This window comes from Prorops nasuta, unplaced genomic scaffold, assembly GCF_024137725.1.
Source record: "Prorops nasuta isolate Cenicafe-Biocafe unplaced genomic scaffold, Cenicafe_Pnas_1.2 PNAS00003, whole genome shotgun sequence".
NCBI classification, from domain to species: Eukaryota; Metazoa; Arthropoda; class Insecta; order Hymenoptera; family Bethylidae; genus Prorops; species Prorops nasuta.
The window spans coordinates 6,964,225-6,982,992 of record NW_027116800.1 but is presented as its reverse complement, the minus strand read 5'-3'; the positions used below and the strand labels follow the sequence as shown (position 1 = coordinate 6,982,992).

General features: G+C 34.9%; 3 protein-coding genes across 7 annotated transcripts in view; 2 read left to right on the top strand and 1 right to left on the bottom strand.

The window, feature by feature from the left end:
• Positions 1–479: 479 nt before the first annotated feature.
• Positions 480–5,034, bottom strand: LOC136785622 (uncharacterized). The gene is made up of 3 exons (XM_066746775.1): positions 4,739–5,034; positions 3,324–3,425; positions 480–2,877 (listed from the first exon to the last, which is right to left on the bottom strand). The coding sequence occupies exons 1-3, from the start codon at positions 4,880–4,882 to the stop codon at positions 2,548–2,550; spliced, it is 576 nt and encodes a 191-aa protein (XP_066602872.1). The 5' UTR covers positions 4,883–5,034; the 3' UTR covers positions 480–2,547.
• A 701-nt stretch (positions 5,035–5,735) lies between these two features.
• LOC136785565 (uncharacterized) lies at positions 5,736–12,243 on the top strand. 3 transcript variants are annotated; one of them, XM_066746670.1, is made up of 3 exons: positions 5,737–5,957; positions 7,072–8,620; positions 8,699–12,243. In XM_066746670.1, the coding sequence occupies exons 1-3, from the start codon at positions 5,862–5,864 to the stop codon at positions 9,751–9,753; spliced, it is 2,700 nt and encodes an 899-aa protein (XP_066602767.1). In that variant the 5' UTR covers positions 5,737–5,861; the 3' UTR covers positions 9,754–12,243. The 3 variants fall into 3 exon arrangements, with proteins under 3 accessions (XP_066602765.1, XP_066602767.1, XP_066602766.1); XM_066746669.1 differs by having other exon boundaries at positions 5,738–5,957; positions 8,696–12,243; XM_066746668.1 differs by having other exon boundaries at positions 5,736–5,957; positions 7,072–12,243.
• A 4,165-nt stretch (positions 12,244–16,408) lies between these two features.
• The window catches only part of LOC136785906 (uncharacterized), a 47,206-nt gene continuing 44,846 nt past the window's right edge, over positions 16,409–18,768 (top strand). For 2 of the 3 annotated variants that reach the window (XM_066747265.1, XM_066747263.1), the window contains exon 1: positions 16,409–17,250. The gene's annotated coding sequence lies outside the window, so the exon portion shown is untranslated. The remainder of the gene's footprint in view (positions 17,251–18,768) is intronic. The other variant, XM_066747264.1, reaches the window with a different exon arrangement.

The following is an 18,768-nucleotide window of genomic DNA, read 5'->3' as shown; positions in this document are numbered from 1 at the left end:
TGGGAATTCGGTACCCCCACTTTGACTACTATTCCTATGTAACACATGTAATGGGAGTCAGAATGGAGGTGCCGAATTCCCACCGTCTGTTATCACTGTCGTCAATCAGCGCGATCGGGCATCAGCGCCTTCAATTTTATTTGCTAGCTAGCGCGGCGTTAGTGCCGTTAGCGTCGCTGTATTCGATATTCAAAAATTGCAGCATGCGACGCGTCCATTTATTGACCGCAAACACTAACGTAATTAAACGTCATTTCAGAATTATTAATGCTCGCGTCATTAAACGCACGGAGCCTTAAAATTCAACGAACAAAAATTATCTTGCATAAAATTATTACGCAATTGTTTATTGCTGTACAATTACAATAAGAAGAATATATATCATCGTATTCGAAAACTATATTTTCAATATTTTGTTCCCTGAATAATAGTAATTTCCAAGTCCTGTTTATTTAAAAACAAAAAATATTTTCTTATTATATTCTATATATTGTTTTATTCTTTATTGCATTTTTTCAATATTTATATACGTACATATATTACATCTCACTTATTGATTTATTATAAATAATAAATATATATTTATTTATATATAATCACACACAATCATTATTGTATTTGTCAAAAACGACAATCGATGACAATTCTTAAAATAGAACAATAATATATTTATGTTTCTATCTATTAGTAAATATTAATAAGAGGTTTGTGTTTTGCACACCCGGCTCTGAACAATACAATATTTATAATAAATTTATACCGTAATGCCAAAATGATTGGGTTATAATAATTATACTAACTGAGCTTTGTATAATTGATAAAACATTAAGTAGTTATCAATGACTATTAAAATATTCTATGTATAATCAAATGTATAAACTTATTATATTTTTAATATATTTTGTTTATAAGCAATAATAATAAGAAAAAATGTAACAATTAGTAGATTCGTTTATTTATTATTTTAATAAGCATAAATTAATGGATATGTTTTTTTAACCAGTCAAATTTGAATGTACAATTTAATACTATTTAGTTTTGAATAAAGTAATCATTATGAAACATTCTATTAATTTATGCTTATTCGAAAATCCAGAAGGTATAGAACTATTCAAATTTATGATCTTTTTAATGCGTAGCATCAAGTGTATATATAAGTAAAGGAAGAGTGTGTTTTTCAGTATGAATGAATCCAAAATGGATCAGGTGAAAATATAGAATTATTTGTCTAACTCAACTGTTTCCCGAGAAAGTAGGGAAATATTTAGCGAGAAAAGTTGAAGCCAGCATAGAGATGAACAGATTTTCTTTCTTTACACTTTATAGATATGTTTAGAAGCTTCGGCTTAATTCAGTAGTGCAGATAATTGTTGTCATTTACTCACTGTATTGCATAAATTCTGAATTCTCTACCAGAATGATATATCATGTGTATAGCACATTATAGATCATATATATAAATATAGCTGTATGTATACACATCAACAGTATTTTGTTCAATAAATTAATAAATATCGATAAAAAGTCGCCATACATATATATTTTTATTAACACTACATATTATGTGCAAAACAGTTATGTTTTTGTTCTAATAAATATTTCTTTTCTAAACCTCCATAATGTAACATGCACAATTATTGGACGTATAGAAAAATAAAATATGAAATTGACGCAAATTCACAAACGTGCTTGAAGTATGTGTACTTTGTAAAATACTGCTTTAAAATTCTTCTCATCTGTGATTATTGATAAGCTAAACTAAGCTAAGTTACATAGTACAATATATCAATAAATATTATCACTGATAAGCCATGAGTACCGTTAATCTCGAGGAAGTCAATTTTTCGTAATACACTATTAACATTTGCAGGATGTCTAAATAAGTCAAAAAATATGTAACATTACATTTGAATATCGTTATAACGAAATAGCTTTTCCTAAAATGAAAATAGCAATTTTCTCGAGTGAGCATTCTCCATTTTATAAATGTGTTTACTAGATTCCTTACATTTCGTTTTATTCTTGTAGAGAGAGGCGAAAGCAAGGCACTTATAATTAATACAATTTAAGCGCGTGTGTTCGAATTATAACAATTATAAAATATAGCAATCTAATAACCATTAAGAATAAATAATTTTAACAAATTTGTAAGAACAGTTGTAAATTAAATTTCGATAGAATTTTCAATCAAGATTTGTTTATAGATTTTGCAATTCTTTTTAATTTGTAAAATCCTTCAAAAGGTGTCTTATCATTTTAATTGTATATATATTTATATATATATATATATCTAGTATAAAGCGATATATTTTCGCACACGCAATCGATATAATTTCTTCGTTCGAGGAACAAGGAATATAAGCAAATTATTTTGTTTTTCTATTGTTTGTTGGCTGTAATGAAATATTATCGAACGTTTGCACTTAAAATTGGTGTTTTAGGAGTATTTTTAATTAAAATAGGAGAGAGGAGCTGAATCAAATGAAAAAGCTTATGCCTGATACATATATATAAGTAAAGTACTCTGAAAAGTGCAATTTCCAGAAATTATTTTAGAAAGCTTCTCATCTGTTTGGTTTGATGCTGCATGCTGTACTGAGCATTTTCAGCTTTGTTGATCAATGAATCCAACTTGTCCAAGTGGGAGGCCATCTTTTTATTGATATCAGCGCTTTTGGACTTTACCTCCCCGTCGCATGGTACTTGATTTGCCTCTCCAGACAATTCAATGGTCATGCTCTCATCCGTGGCTTCCTCTCTAGCAATTTTTTCCACCTGCTCCTCAGCATCGCTCGATTCGTTTGGCTTGTGATTCGGCGTACCCTCCCAATGTGTAACTCGACCCTTCAGCAATGTCCCAATACTGCCACAGACTGTCTAAACAAAGTATTTTCACTTTATTCTTTCACCTCGTTCAATTTTACCTATCATTCATATGTGTAAGTTAATTAAATTCAATAATCTCGCTTAAATAGCTGTAATTATGTTGCGTAATGAACAAAATTTATGAGAAATTGATAACAGTCGTGAGCAACTTGTAACTCATGTCTATCGTTGTAAACTGACATGGGACTGAAAAAAAGTATTCAATATAGTTTTTACCGTGAATTTGTTGTCGTTGCATTAAAAATGTAAATTTACAATGACAGACGTAAGTTAAAAAGTTGCTCCTGAACTTTTGTTATAATTTTCCAAAAAATTTCATAGTGTATATAATTTTGCGAACAGACCAATAATAGATATAGTTTTTCAGAATTTGTTTCAATTTTGGAGGAAATTGTTGATTTTTGTCAAATTGGATTTAAATAATCATCGTGGGTAACCTTGAATCTATTGAGTTTCTTTTGTGTTGCGGTTAAGATGCTGTTGAGCTCATCCAAACCTCCGCTGATACGCTGAGCTGTATCGTCACTGCTGTCCAAATTCTGTCAAAGGAAAAAAATAGGAGCCATAAATAAGTGAGCTTCCTACGTAAGCTCTGCTGAGCCAAGTATTCGCCTCGGGAAAAGTTTAACGAAAATAATTCCAAGGGGAAATGCAAAATTTATAGAAAAAATCTATTACAATATTGGAGTGAAAATTAAAAGGATGGAAAGACGCATTCTCCAGTCCCTTTTTGCGTGTAATATTTAATAACGAAGAGGCAGAAGTCTGAAAGAGAGATATGGGACATCTGCAAAAAATAAAGGGATAAAATTAGAGAATTAAATGAAAAAAAGGAGCTTAATAGGCCAATTCTTCAATCCCCATTCTCATTTAAATATTAAACGAGGAGGGCTGAATCTACGCGGGGAATCGTAAAACTTAACAACCCCTAAATCTCGTTCTCTTTTTTTAAATTCTTTACATACATCTTTAAAAACTACTACATAAGACCTATCGCGATGTGAAATTATTTTTCACGTCAGAAAATTCGACCTTGGTACATTTAATTTTTGATTCAGGTGAGTCGCGTGCTTTTAAAGCTTGCAAAAAATACATGATCTTATCTGGCTAAATTACTGCCTCTCTTGTTTCTCATGTGAATATCAATAATAATAACAAATAATTTTTTTAAGCGAGAATTCATTCATTCAAAGTTTTTTAATTCGACAGTCGATTTTCCGATTTTTTGTTTTGTTTTTTTTTTGCGAATTTCTAAAAATGCAATAAAACGAAGGCTGTCGCGAGAGTAGGGGAGAGGAATGCCCACGAAAAACGTAGAAAGAAATTGAAAACCACATTTGATAGAAAATTTCATTAAAAACAGTACTCTTGTTTGCATTTTGACATTTGTTGACAGTTTAAACTCGTAGGAAACATGCAATGATAACAACAGATTTGATTCAAAAGAATCATGTCTTGCATAGTCCCAATCATGACTATTTCATTAATATTAATAAACTTTACTATAAATACATTAAATATAGATTTGAATAAAATATATTTGTTTAATTGAATCAGTAATTTATTTAAATCTAGTCAATTATTTCATTGGGGCCACTCAATGCAAGATTTACTCGAATCAAGTAAGTTTTGAAAATTGACCACTTCTCCGAGGGCAATAATATCATAAAAAATGACTTTGAGTCGTTAAGAAAAATGCAAGATTCATAAAAATCAAGTATTTCTTTGTGTATGTTGCAGGGTGAAAATTGAGAGCTTCTCCGAGGGCAATAGTATTATTAAAAATGACTTTGAGTCGACGAGAAAATTGCAAGAATAACGACCGACAATGAAATGACTTGATTGTTGGTACCTTAGCGGTGTCATCGACGGTTTCTTCAGGATTCGGCTCGTCGGATTTTTGTGACTCGATGGATGCTCTCCACTCTTCTTCGGTTGGGGCTGGCAGGCCAAGAAGTTCCGCCCTTTCACAGGCATACGCGTAATCCTGAGACATCTTCACTCGCTGATACCTTGAAACTACCGAGTGAAATTTTACTTAAGCAAAAATCTCCAGTTACAACTACGTCCTGTTTTATTTCATTGGAGTTTTCGGAACGCTGGAAGACGTGCATCACACTTGGAATCCATATTGGCACGATTTCTGCGCAAGTCCAGCAAAAGCCCGAGTAACTGATAGAGGCTGGCGCAATTTTCTTACCTGCTTCAACGACTTAATTCGATTTGTAAAATTAAGCAGCAAAGTATTGACCCGTTTTTTATTCCACTATTAATCTAGTCTGTTGCATATTTAGTATTACTATAATGAAAAGAACAAACCATTTGATTTCTTGAGAATAAATTTTCTCGTTTTACTGCTGCAAAGGATAAAGAATAGTAATAAACAAATGCCGAAAATGAGAGTTTTATTGCTAAAGAAAAAATTTAATACAAAGTAAAAATATTATTTCACGCATTGTGAATAATTTTTGGAAAAATACAACGAAAGTCATGAGCAAACTTTCTAACCCACGTTTGTCGTTTTATTTTTACCTAGGGTTGCAAAAGAAAAGATTAAATAATTACTGTGAAATTGATGTAAATTTTACAGACATTTTTTACAGTGTCGGTGGACAAAATTTAATGCAGGTATTGTCCAATGAAGGTAATTAAAACGTTGCAAGGTTGCAGGTTAAAACAAGGGCTCACGCTTAATTCAAACGACCAATTGGAGTAATATTGAATAAATCTTATCGCAGAGTTGACGCAATTATTCTTCGCATTTTTTCCTTGACGTCTCTTCATATTTCGAGTATCGCATACGAGGACGCGTCATAGCGTGAAGAAAGCTTTAAAAAGAACATAGGAGGTATCGACTATTGTGTGGGTGATTTGCTTAAAGCAGACATACGTATATATATATACATATATATATATATAGGTTTGATTATCGCTGCGAATCCCACTGGAAGTCGCGCGAATCGTCCAGCTCGACCATGTTAACAATTCATCGAAAGATCGTGGCCAATTTTGTCCTGGTTCGATCATTTTTTATCGCTATCCTCGTCTACCCATACATCGTTCCAACACAGGTAAATTTTTCTCCTGCAGTGTCTCTACATTACAATATTTCTCACTCGTTCATTCCCATTTTAAAATCAACGCAGTGTGACAAAAATTCTGTTAATTCAATATTTAAATTGGAATAACTTTGCCTTGATTCGATCATTTTTTGTCACTTTCCATTTCAAACAATATGCACCCTTTCTCTAGCCTAAAATTTTTTACTCGTTCATTCCCATTTTAAAATCAACACAGTGTGACAAAAATTCTGTTAATTCAATATTTAAATTGCAATAATTTTGTCCTGTTTCAATCATTTCTTTGTTTTCCATGTGTATCTATCCACAATTTCAACTTAGGTGAGTTTTTCTCCTTCATTGTGCCTACGTACTATAATTTTGGTAAAAATTATAGCGACAGTCGTGGGTAACTTTATAACTTACGACTATCCTATAATAAAAAAAAAAAAAAATGCTTCACGTGCTCAATTACTCCAGACTACAATTTTTCACTCGCTCTTTTTCAATTTAAAATTAATATAGCGTAACAAAAATTGTGCTAATTAAATAATTAAACTGCTACGAGAAAGATTGCACTCGATTTACTCGACTTCATTGCGCCAATGCAATGGTTAATTAATAGGAAAAAAACTCCAGTGAATTTTAGTACAACAATTTATTTAGAGATTCGATTAACCCAAATTCTAGACCACTGCTGTGCATTTATTCTAAAGCGTTGAGAGATTGGCTTAGAACCGGAATCGTGTTACCATTTATTGGTGGAAAGTGAAAAATTGTGCAGGAAAATTATCGTGACAACAGTAAAAAGTAGAAAATAAAAGTGGGGCCTTGAATGATATAACCTTGAGGAAAAATATATAAACAAGCAATTTTTAATCAAGTCTATTCAATTGATAAATTCTATTTTCTTCAATAACTCTTATTTATTACTACGTCATTTCGATAAGACTCAATTCATCATAATTCATAGTTTGTATAACGTCATGCACACTATAGTAGTTACAGTGTTGTTCGGAATGTCAATGATTGATTATAAAAACCATTTGTTTCTATCGGATGAATTTCACGAATCAATTCAGTTGTTAATTGAAAAAGTGGACTTTATTAGTTGTTTTTATTGCAGGCAATCGATTATTTATCATTGAGAAATCAGGAGTTGGCATCTTCGGAGGTCGAGAAGATCCTGACGACTCGAGATCTGCTGGAGAATGTGATTTCGAGGACTGTAGAATCGAGTGTGACCTTGGAGAACAGTAAGGATTCATTGCAAAAAGGAACGGAGATTCTATTGCAATTCGGAGCATTACTGAGGATCCAAATTTTGGAGACCTTTGGTCGACACTTGTACGAGTACTATGATGACTTCACGATAAGCCAAGTGAATTCGCTTCACGCGGTGTACCTTGAGACCTTGGAGAGGAATTACGACGTCCTCTCGATGGTCCCGAGTGTTTTAGAGGAGGCTGACGCAAAACCCTCGACGATATGCAGCTATCTTCACGAAAAAGCCTCGATACGACTGAGGGAGTACACGGAAGTCTGCAGAAAAATGACCAGACACGAGTGTCCTTGTACAAGGTCATCCTACGATTCGACCTTGAACCGGACCAGAAGTATCTACGAGAACTCGAAGATCGTCCAATGGTACCAAAAGGGCTTCTCTTTGGACGCCATTTTGGACCATTTAAAGCAGGGTCGTTTGACCTTGACTCCTGGCCTCCTGCTAGCTCTCCTGGGGAACGTTCGTTACGATAATTACAACGACGTAGTAAGACTGGCCGAACGCAGATTCTTACGTTTTTTGAGCCACATCAGCAAGAACCAAAGTGAACAATTGGTACCAGCTCTGGAGGATCTCAAGGATGCTAGAAATGTTGGAGACTTGCTGAAGAGGTACTTGGTCGATCGAGAAACTCGTTTTCCACTTACACTCCGTCAAGACGCTGGTCTTCTGGCAGAGAGAATCGTGGGTAACCTTGAAACGATCGACGAGAACATCCAATTACTCGCTGGTGCCTTTGATAATGGCACGATTCGCTCGGGGTACCTCTTCAACCTTGTCATACCTGACGACACTATCGATACTGACGTAAAGTCAGCTAAAGACTACGTCATGGATGTTCTCCAGAATACCAAACTGTTAAGCCATCTTGAAATAGATAATTATCAGCAAGCTACACCACAAGAACTGCTTTTGGAAATTTTAGGAAAACTCGAAGAGATCAATTTTGCCAAGGATATTATAGCGTGTTTAAAGATCCATGCGAGGTTTTGGCACAAGAGCCAAATGATTGAAAAATTGCAAGATCTTTTGATGCTCTTCGATGCTTACGAAAATCTAAGAGTGGTGCCCAAGTATGAAAATTTGATTGGGAAAATGGATCAGATTAAAGGGCACCTGTGGGATTCGAAATTGGTTACTATTGAAATTTTGTGCAACTCACCACGAAGTTGCTTGAGGAAAGGGTTGAAGATTATTGCCGAGTGTCCTTATTTGGGCGAAGACGTGAGGAGTTTGATAATGCAGGTTGTCGAAGCAATTACGTTTAGGGGAGCCATTGAAAAAGAGGAATGTAATTTGTCTGTGGATAATAATGTTAAGTCCGATATGGGTATACAAACAACTGTAGATAGCAGTGTCAATATGAATAATTCATTTAATTCGAGACACGGTGAGTATGGTAATAATTCCAATAGAAATTCTAGTTCAATAAACCTTGTAAAACATATAAATAATTACGTTACAGCAGAGGAATCTAATGGTACAAACAAGATTGTAAGTCCGAAGATATATATAAGTCCAGTAAATGTTACAATTGCAAAAAATCCTATTAATTTGACAACGGTTGAGGTATCCACTTTCCAAAACAAAGAATTTAATGGAAGTTCGACTAATTGTTCAGGAAGTCATTCGTTGAAAGCTAATTGCAGTTTGCAATCGGCTTGTCCGGAAAATGCTGATATTTTAACACTAGTCCATCAAACTAAGCAGGCTGGACTCTCTGCAATTAATTGTGTAACTGATAAAATTTTACAGGGTCTTAAGAATAACGTGGAAAATTTAGTTACAGTAAAAAGAACTAAAAAATCTGATGGTGACGTTACAGAAATAATTGAAGTAACGGAAAATATTATTAGAGATAGCAAAGAAGAGGTGTCAGCAGCTATCGAACCGGAGGGTAATGAGTTGGAACATAAAGAAATACGACAAATTAAATCTACAGTGGAGGATAACAACGTTCTTACGACAGACAACTCCGGGAGAAATACAAGGGATGCTTCAAATTTGGAAAACAATAAGGAAAATTCGTCGGTCCATAGTAATACGAATCATAGTGAAAAAATAGATATTCCATCAGGATCAATTGGGCACGATACAACGACGCAAATACCAGTGGGGGTAAGAGCCCTGATGATTTGCGAGAACAAGGATCCAGATCAACGAAGTAAACTCGATAGGCTGAACAAATTAAGGAGAATGTCCGCTCTTCATTCATCAACCGAGACAGTTTTAATCAGCACCACTTTATCACCCCCAAGTTCTTCATCTACCATGGAGAATGATGCAACGCCCTCAAGTTCTGTCACTGTGGATGATTCAAAATCAAAAATAAAAGTTAATCAGCGGAGTGTGCTAGAAAATGAGTCAGCGGATAATTCGGACAATATCGGGGAGGACAAAATTCTTGAGGAAAAACAAAATAATTTTGGCAAGACTCGTGTTTCGAGGCAGGCGAAGAATCTCGATGCTTCTGATCAAACAGTTAGCGTAGAGTCGTCGACAATTAGCTCTAAGGATCCATAGATAACCCAAGGCATATCAAACAAGTATTAAATCCAGTGTAAATTAAAAGGATAAATATTATTAAAGCTCCTTTAAAGGAGAACGATAAGAAAGACTATAAATCATGAAAATATATCATATATTGGGAAACTGCCTTATCTATAGTTAAAAGTTCGATGATAAGCTTTAAATTTTTGACTGGTTATTGAGAAAGTAGGTGTTTTAAAACTATGTTGGAAAATCTATTTACTTACAATTAAGAATTTGATAATAAGCTGTAAATTTTTGATTTGTTATTGATGAGAAAGTATGTGCATGCCTTCCGAAGAAATCTAGCCATTTGCCAAGCCGCGTATTTTTCGCTATACTGGGTGTCCCCAATTCAAATAGCCAAACTTTTGGAGTATTTCGGGACCAAAAAATGAAAATACAAAGTCCTTTAAAGATTTGTTTCTTTTTACTTTTCTTTGGAGTTTTATTGAAACTAAAAACAACAAGTTCTTCGTGTAATATCGTACCTATAATTATTTCTAGTTTTCCTTATATTTCATCGTTTATTTAATATCAATATTTTTTAAGATACTGTTGTCTAATAACAATCGCTGTAGTATTATATAATGGAGTAGCTATTTTGATTGTACATCTAGACATTATTCCATTGACATTTGCTGTGTAGTAATTATAACTCAGTTTCTTTAATGTTCTTCTGAACTGATAGGCGCTAAAGATGTTTTGTTTCTTTAGTCAACAAATATTATAGCTGTGAATTTTTTCGCTTGGGGAACCTTGAAGGAAAAATTTTGTTCGGTTCAGATGAATTCAAAGGGAAATTGCGAAGTCCAATTATAAATGTTGTGCAAAAAATGCTAATGGAATAATATCAAGCTGTAATTAATATAATTAATGTGATGTGTAATACTTACAATCCTGTTAGAAGACAGTATTGTAAAAAATATTTATATCAAATAAGTTATGAAACTTAAGGTAAACTGGAAATAAATAGATAATTCGGTAGAAACGGTTGTTTCTTTTCTGCATATATCCCTGAAAGGAAGCAAGAGAAACAGATCTCTAAAAAATAATTAGTTTTCGTATTTGATTTTCTAAATACTCTTTGAGTTTTGACATTTAAAGCAAGAGCACCCTGTATATCTGTACATTGTGAAATGCAGTTAATGTAATACATAATACTTGCAATGCTTCTAGAAGATAATAATGTAAAAAGTATTTGCATTAATTATAAGTAATGAAACATAAGTTAAATTGGAAATATAAATAATTATTTTACGAAAAATATTCTTTTCTCTTTATTGCATATACCTTCAAAATGAAGTAAAAAGATTCAAATTTCTAAAGGATAATTTGTCTTTACTTTTCAGATTCCAAAGTTTTCCTTAAATTTTTACCTAAAATATAGAAACACTCTGTACATATGTACATCGTGGAATCCAGTTAAAGTAAGACGTAATATATAAAATTACTAGACTACAGTATCGTAAAAAGTATGTAAATAAGGAAACGTAAGTTAAACAGAGAGAAAAAAAATAGGTAAGTTGGAAAAATGATTTTTACTTTTTTGCATATATCTCCGAAATGAAGCAAAAAGGATCAGATCTCTAAAGGACAATTTATTTTCGGTTTTCGGCTTCTTAAACACTCATGGAGTTTTGACATGTAAAGTAGGGACACCCTGTACACATGTATACACCGTGAAAGGGCAGAGAATATGGAATATTGGATCGAATGACACGTGTAGGAAAAAATTGATACAAACGAGACACGAAGTAGGTCCTCCACACGTGCGGCAGGATTTTCAATGGATATGAAAGGGGACGGTCTCGTAATGTGAATAGAAATTACCACAGTTGGATGTCCCACGAGTTCCACGTGATACCTACACTACACGCACACATACGTACACGGATACTAGTGACAATATTACTGGGAGATCACACCACAGGCGACCGCACACGCCCTCGGAGACTATGTTTTATTAAAAAATCACGAAATACACACGTTTCCTGCAAAAAATTGTGCCAGACGTAGGAGTTTCGAATCTCTACAAAATATTTCACCGACCGAAAAGTCATTTTTCCGCAAATTTATCATCGATTATATCATTCGAGCAATTTGAGGTCGTTGGTAGAATAATACTATCGAATGATTTTATGCAAAGTAATAATAATAAATAAGCATTGTTTGGGACTTTGCTTCCGATTAAATGGTCAGATTATAATTATAGTGCTTATATAAATATAGACATATAATTGATGTATCGCTTATAGCTTTGTTTCAGCATTATAAGTTGCTACTGTTTTTCATTATTGATTAAACGCACGAGTAGGTTTGAATAGATCGTTCTTCACGCCTTTTTATAATTATTCCGCGAGTTTCTCGATAGTCCACGCGTAGGTAGAAGAAAATGCGTAGACTGCTTGTCTCTTTACAGAAATGTTCAACTTCAAGCTAACTTTGTTATTATTATTAAATGCTCTTATAAAGAGATATGTGTATTTACCTCTCTAATTAAAATCAAATAAAAAAGTTACATTCATTCATTTTCATTGTGTATTTATACAAATTTTCCTCAATGATTAATTAATTTTCCGCGAAAGAGGATTTTTCAGCGTAGACCAAAACTCAAGGTTATTAAAAGGAAACTAAAATTGTTCCGGGAATTTATTTATAAATTTAAATATTTACAACACAAGTGACTTTTACGAGACGCCAGAACCTTCGCGAATTGTGAGCTTTCATGTATACGTGAGTGCATCTTGGATGGATATTTGCATTTCTCATTCAACTTTTAACGTCATCGCGACGTTGTTGCAAGCGAAGCATGTGACTGTGTAGTGACGCGCCATTAATTTGAGCACGCTAAATGTCTTCGGAGTCCCGCAAGAACAACCGGAGTAAACTCAGCTGGTACGTCAGAGAGTCTCCAGTCCAGTCTGCGCCTCGCTTTAAAATAAAACTAACCTATTTATTTAATTTTAAGGTCATCGTCGTTGAAAAAGCCTACGCGGATTCCAGTCGCGAAAAATTAGACACCTGGCCAGTCAAAGGGCGGTATAACAATAAACCAGACTAAGATCGAATTTTAACTTGGCGAATACTCAAGACGAAGACTGAGTCAAGTATTCCATCGAAGGTTAAAGTGAGACAATTGACCTTAGCCAAGACCGTACTAAGCTTAAATTCCGTTTATTGATACCGCCCTTCAAACTCTCCCGTTTACGGTAGCGGTGCATAGTTGTCGATATTCAGAAAAAATGTACGATAATCGCTAACAATAACAAACAATGAATTGCGAAGTAATAAAAATGTAAGTTAATATACGTTTGATGTGTATCGACAAGATTTTCTATAATTACTATTAGAGATATTCTCTGTACAAACTGAAGGATAAGGGATTTTCTCCAATGCGAATAAATGCGAAAATCATATTTTGTTCGCGTTTCGCCCACTGTGTGGCGGTGGCGTATGCTGATTGCCGCGTAAAAAGATGGCGGCCACGTCGCGAAAAGCAAACTAACCTTAAAAATAGCCAAGGATTCAAGTGAGCTTTGGTTTGGCGAAAAGAAAACGTCATTTTGAACATTGATGCGATTGCATATTTTTAGACAGTGTACATGGTAAAGACGACTACAAAGAGCAAAGATCAATGGCCGTTTCTATTTTGCTTGCGAGGATATCTTACTGAAAAGCAAAAGTTTTACGAGCTACTTTCTTTATCGCGAGAATAGATAACAAGATCTTATCCTTTCTCTGGAAAGTGTAAGCAGTCGTTGAAAATGATTTACATGACGCGTAATTTTATTTTAAGGAGGCTAATCGGTCGAGAGACAAAGTAGACGGTTTTTGACTGCCGACAGATTTTCTCACGTTTGAAGGTTAGGTACCGTGTAACGCAGAGAATGATTAAATTTAGGCGGAGAATAAAACGAGCGTGAAAAACGGTCTTAAATTGGAATGTTTTATGAGCCAACTATCATCCTCTGGTGAACGTGGGTTTCGCGCCTTTGCCGTAAAATAGATAATAAACATATATGTATATATAAGTACACGTGCACACGATACTGTAGGCAAATATCTCCCACTCGTGTCACAAGTGGATTCTACAATCTCTCACTGCATTTTCTTTCAAATCCCGATAACATTCGTGTTTGCCGATTTAATCTATAAATCTACTTCTGTCTACCGAAAATAATCCTTATGTAACCTGGGCAGCGCTTGACTAATCGTGAATCGTTGAAATTGCCATTCCTAAAATAATGCCATTTTCTATATATTTCTGGAGCTGGTACAGCATTTCTGAACGAATCACACGTGAAAATAAATTATTCTACATGCACGATTTTGTTAATTAATGCCCAATTGGAACGCAAAATTTTAATCAATTGGTTATTTTAAAATAGCTACACGTGTATATTGCATTTGGATTATGCATAATATATTTATGGAATTTCTGCAATGCTAGAGTAGTAGTATTTTCATGTTTGACGAGTCAGTAATTTGAGGCCACTCTGCGAACAATCGTTAACGGTTTTCCTGTAAAATAATAAAACTTGTTATCATTTGTAGAAATCAGAAAAGATTATAGCGTTGCAAATGAACGTTTAAATAAATACGTAGCTATTATTTGTTTTTTTTTCTTTTTTTGTTGAAATAGGCAGCAGGTTTTAAGGAAGCTCTGGCCTCGTTCCTTATATACACTCCTTAGCAGAAAGGAAAAAATTTATAGTCATACCGTTGTTGCTTAGATAAACATTTTGCAACACCATCACAAACTCAGATGCCTAACGACATTTCCATTCAAGAGCTTATTTTCTTTCCGGTATGCTCCACTTTTCTAAAAAAAGGTTTTGCAAGGGGAATGTGTTGAATAAGAAATAAATCCTGACCCCAGCAACTTGAAATTCAGCTCATAACATTCTCGTTATATCTTGTATAATTCTGTGGATGCACAAAGAAAAAAAAAGTATTGTAAAGTTTTCCCAGATCAGTTGGAAAAAACTTCAATAAAAGGAGATCGTAATATTATATTTTTAATAAAAGTCACATAATTTACCAAAAGTTTTTGTAATATTTTTTATCCAACTTTTAATTTATTTAACGTTTAAGAAATAAGTATTGATCAGTGTTTACATAGAAGATAGGAAAAAAGAGTGGTTTGATGGATATAAAAAAGAAAATAGTGAGGAGTAGAGCAGAAAGCTGACGAAGTTTAAAGTTCATTGTGAACAGTTGGTGACTAAAACTCAATGAGTCTAAGAAAAGAAAACAAACTATAAAGATGATTATCGTACAACCAATCTCTATGCAAATATTTCGAGAGATAATAGAACTCTGCTGTTACGATCGATCTTTTTATAATCCAGGCTAGACGTTTGATCCCCTCCCCCCTCTTCACACACAGCACCGTGAGAGCGCTCATAAAAATACTATACTTAAATAAAAATACTCGCACTGGTCTGACGGGTCAATGGTTATGTTACAAGTGTTTTAACGCACCAAGAATGAACTCAGACCCTCTTCCTCAATTTTCAATCTCTTTTGTTACGGTTATCATTCGCGTAATTAGAAATGACAAGATAGTTTAATTAATCGAGACGCTTCATTACCATATCTTATTGGGCACTTTTGGCGTAGAGGCATTGTTTTTAGACCTTTACAACCTAATGGAAAAATATTATCATCGTTTGTGGAAAATTAATTACACTAAGCGTGTAAGTGCGATGAACCGAATGTCCAGGAGAGATTAATAGGCTTATGTAGCTCAGCAATATGTATCAGTCGAATAATCGAATAATTGGCTGCTGACTAATAGATAATTACTGTCAGGCAATTCTGTTTATATAAAGTTGATCATATGGATAAATATGGGAAAAAGCCCTGTGTAGTAATAACAAAGAAAATTTTTCCACCTGTCTCCTAAAATACATTTTATTTGTAAATTCGGTGTTAGCTTGATAAAGTACATCTGTAACTGCTCTACTAATTATCTACCGGTTATAACCAGTAATACTACTCAGTCATTGTTCGATAACGATATCCCGAGTAACCTCTCTAATCCAAAAATAGTATATATATATATATAGTTACATATTGCTTTTAAAAAATGAGTTCACTAATGGTCAAGATGATGATGAGATCCACCCCAATCTAATCTACAATTAAAGAAAGTTCTAGATTCAAGTAATTTATTAGACGTCTTCGTGTAGACTCGTCAAAATGCCTTTTTTGTCATAGATTTGCTAGGTTTTTGGTAAAGATGAGTCGGGTAGATCGAAGGAAAGTGAACTAAGGGACGGGTAGCCAGTAGAGTCGCTTGCCCCTTCATGGTGAATAGCCAAGAAGAGTCTCACGGTTGCCACATCGCAAAAATCCCTGTGGGATTGATAGGTACACGAAGATACAGAAGGAGAACAACAAAAGGGACGCTGTGGGATTTGCCGGGAGCAAGATCTATTTAGTTTTAGTGGAAAGTTTGGGGACGGCAACCGCGGCCGGTTTCGCGTTCGGCCAATCGGACGTGGCGCCGAGTTCACGATCGGGTAAGTTCGGCATGCTCGAGTCTCCTCGGTTTGTGTTCGAGCGGGGCTTCTTGCTCGCTCGGCAAGCAAGGCTTTCTCGGCTTGTTTTCAGCTTGCTTGGCCAGTCTGACTCAGTCCGTTCAGCGACTCGCGTGGCTTTCAGCCAGCAATCCAACTTTCGTCGAGTCGACTTTAGTTGTGCGCGCGCGCACACGTTGCAGTGTATCCAAGCAATACAGGCAAAACCCCGCGTGAGTTGACAAACAAATCCAGGAAGCTAGAGCTGCAGTGTGTCCTTATTACAGGCAGCTCGTTTGTTAGACAGAAAATAACTAAATATCGCGTCTTCCAACTGACAGATCAGCTGCCAGTTCGTTGACAGCCCGAAGGCTCGCCAGATATTCCTCACCGAAGTACGGAAATTGGCTGAGTTTTGGCAGAGTTACGCAGTGAAGCGTTCTAGTCGAGAAATCCTATGCTCGTTCGAAACACTTTTCGTACACTGGCCAGGAAGCCCACGTACTTAGTACCTTCCTCCCGACACAGATTCCGCAAGTGTACGTGCCTGGTGTTCGGAAAACGTGCAGTTCCGTGCATTCTCGGTGGACCTCTCTCAGACGCTGGGAAAAATTCCTAGGTCCTCGTGATTGGTAGAGACTTTTCAACAACCCTTGCGCATCTAGTTACAAATACATACATCGAGGCTATTGGCTGCACTCGTCGATAATCAGTCTATCCCGTTTTTGATTGGCTGATGTTCCAGCCAATCATCGCTGCTTTGAGATTCGACGCTAGAAGTTTGATTTGGGATTTACAGGCTTTCTAAATGAGAACTTTTGAAGATAGCCTGAAAAAACCCGACTAAACTGTCATTTGACCTGCCTCAAAAAGCATTGACCGAGGGTCAACGTCAAAAATTATCTACGCTACCTGAAATTCGAAGACTCGTCACTCAAATAGAACCGTAATCCTTCTCTTACCGGTAAGTGAATTATTCTGACACAAGTCAGCTGTTGAGTTATTACGGTTAGGTAGTTGTTCAGCTACCAGTGAAAGATATGCTTTTACTTTTACTCGCGCTAGAGTATGCGGCAAAACATTACTTAGTCGTAGTATTATGTACATCGCAAACCCCCTCCCTTCCTGTGTTTCTCTCATGAAAGCAGTTAGCACAACGCATACACCTCGAATATAATCAAATTGCGTAATTTCATTTCATTCAATTACGGCATTAATTTTAGCAGAGAAATGCTAGAGCGCATCGATCGCCAACATCAATCCTGCACTTTTTCTTGTTGTCAAAAGAACGCTTTTTAACGAGCACAGCTCGTAATTGTGGTGTAAAGTGAGAGAGCTATTTCGCTGAATTGCATCATATTTTTTATCTCGAGCCTGGCACGGCCAATGAGATTAGCGAGGAGTGAATTGTTTTTCATTGGATGCACTTTCGCGTGTCCATCGAGAGTGAAGAACAATTGTGGCAAGTATCCTTTACGCCGGTTAAAAAGTGTCACTGAACCGAGAGAGAACAAAAGTCAGATTAGCCTGTTCGTTTGGTGAAAAAAGGAAAAGTCGTGAAGGTTTAACGAGTTTTACCGCGGGTTTGACGGTAGAAAAGAATGACCGGATACACGCTTTCGGTAGTTTTCTTGAACGGGACGCGACATAAATTTCTAAAAAAAAAAACAGTAAACCGTTTACTACCTTATAATGAAATAGATAATTAAACGAGAGAAATGGTTTGTCAACAAATTCTTGTAAAATGAATGATAAATTACAGATCGATAATATTCCTTGATTGCAAATAATTTCAACTGAAACAATTCAAATTACATTTTTATTTTTAAGTAGTTGGATAAATTGTTTTTATTTATATTTCTTATAGATAATTCAACACAGTTATTCATTTTTTAGGAGAAATGCAAGGTTTGGAAGTAGAAGAAATTAAAAAATGAAGATTCCTCAGGGTCTTTGTCCTCGTGTATAAGAAGTTACTTTCAATTGTTTTTCCTAACAAAACTGATTGATTTTATTATAAAATTTTGATTAAATAAACTGAATTCAAAAATAAAATAACGAGGAATCAGAAAACAGCTAAGTACAGTATATAGTACTTTTGGCGCTTTTTTAAATTACTCGCTGTTGAGGAAAATAATCATATCCCTCTTTTTTCAAAAGAAAGGTTCAAATACCCTTTTGAAAAAATTAAAAACCTGTTTGTTTAACACTTTAGTCCGATGTAAAGCTCTTATATATTATTCAGCTGTAATAAAATTCAGTTTAAACGTTTGGCAAAAGAAAAAAGGTAGTAATTGCCAAGTACTTCCGGTTTTCGGGCGTTCAAGCTTTAAGAATGACCGTTGCTGGTCAAAGAGGAAATGATTTCCTCATCGAGCATTGTTAAAGCATTTAGTTCCGTCGGTTCAATGACCTTTCTATCCCCTTTTTTAATTCCGTACATTATTAGCGTGCAGTAAAAGCTGCAAGTTTCCAAGCTTCG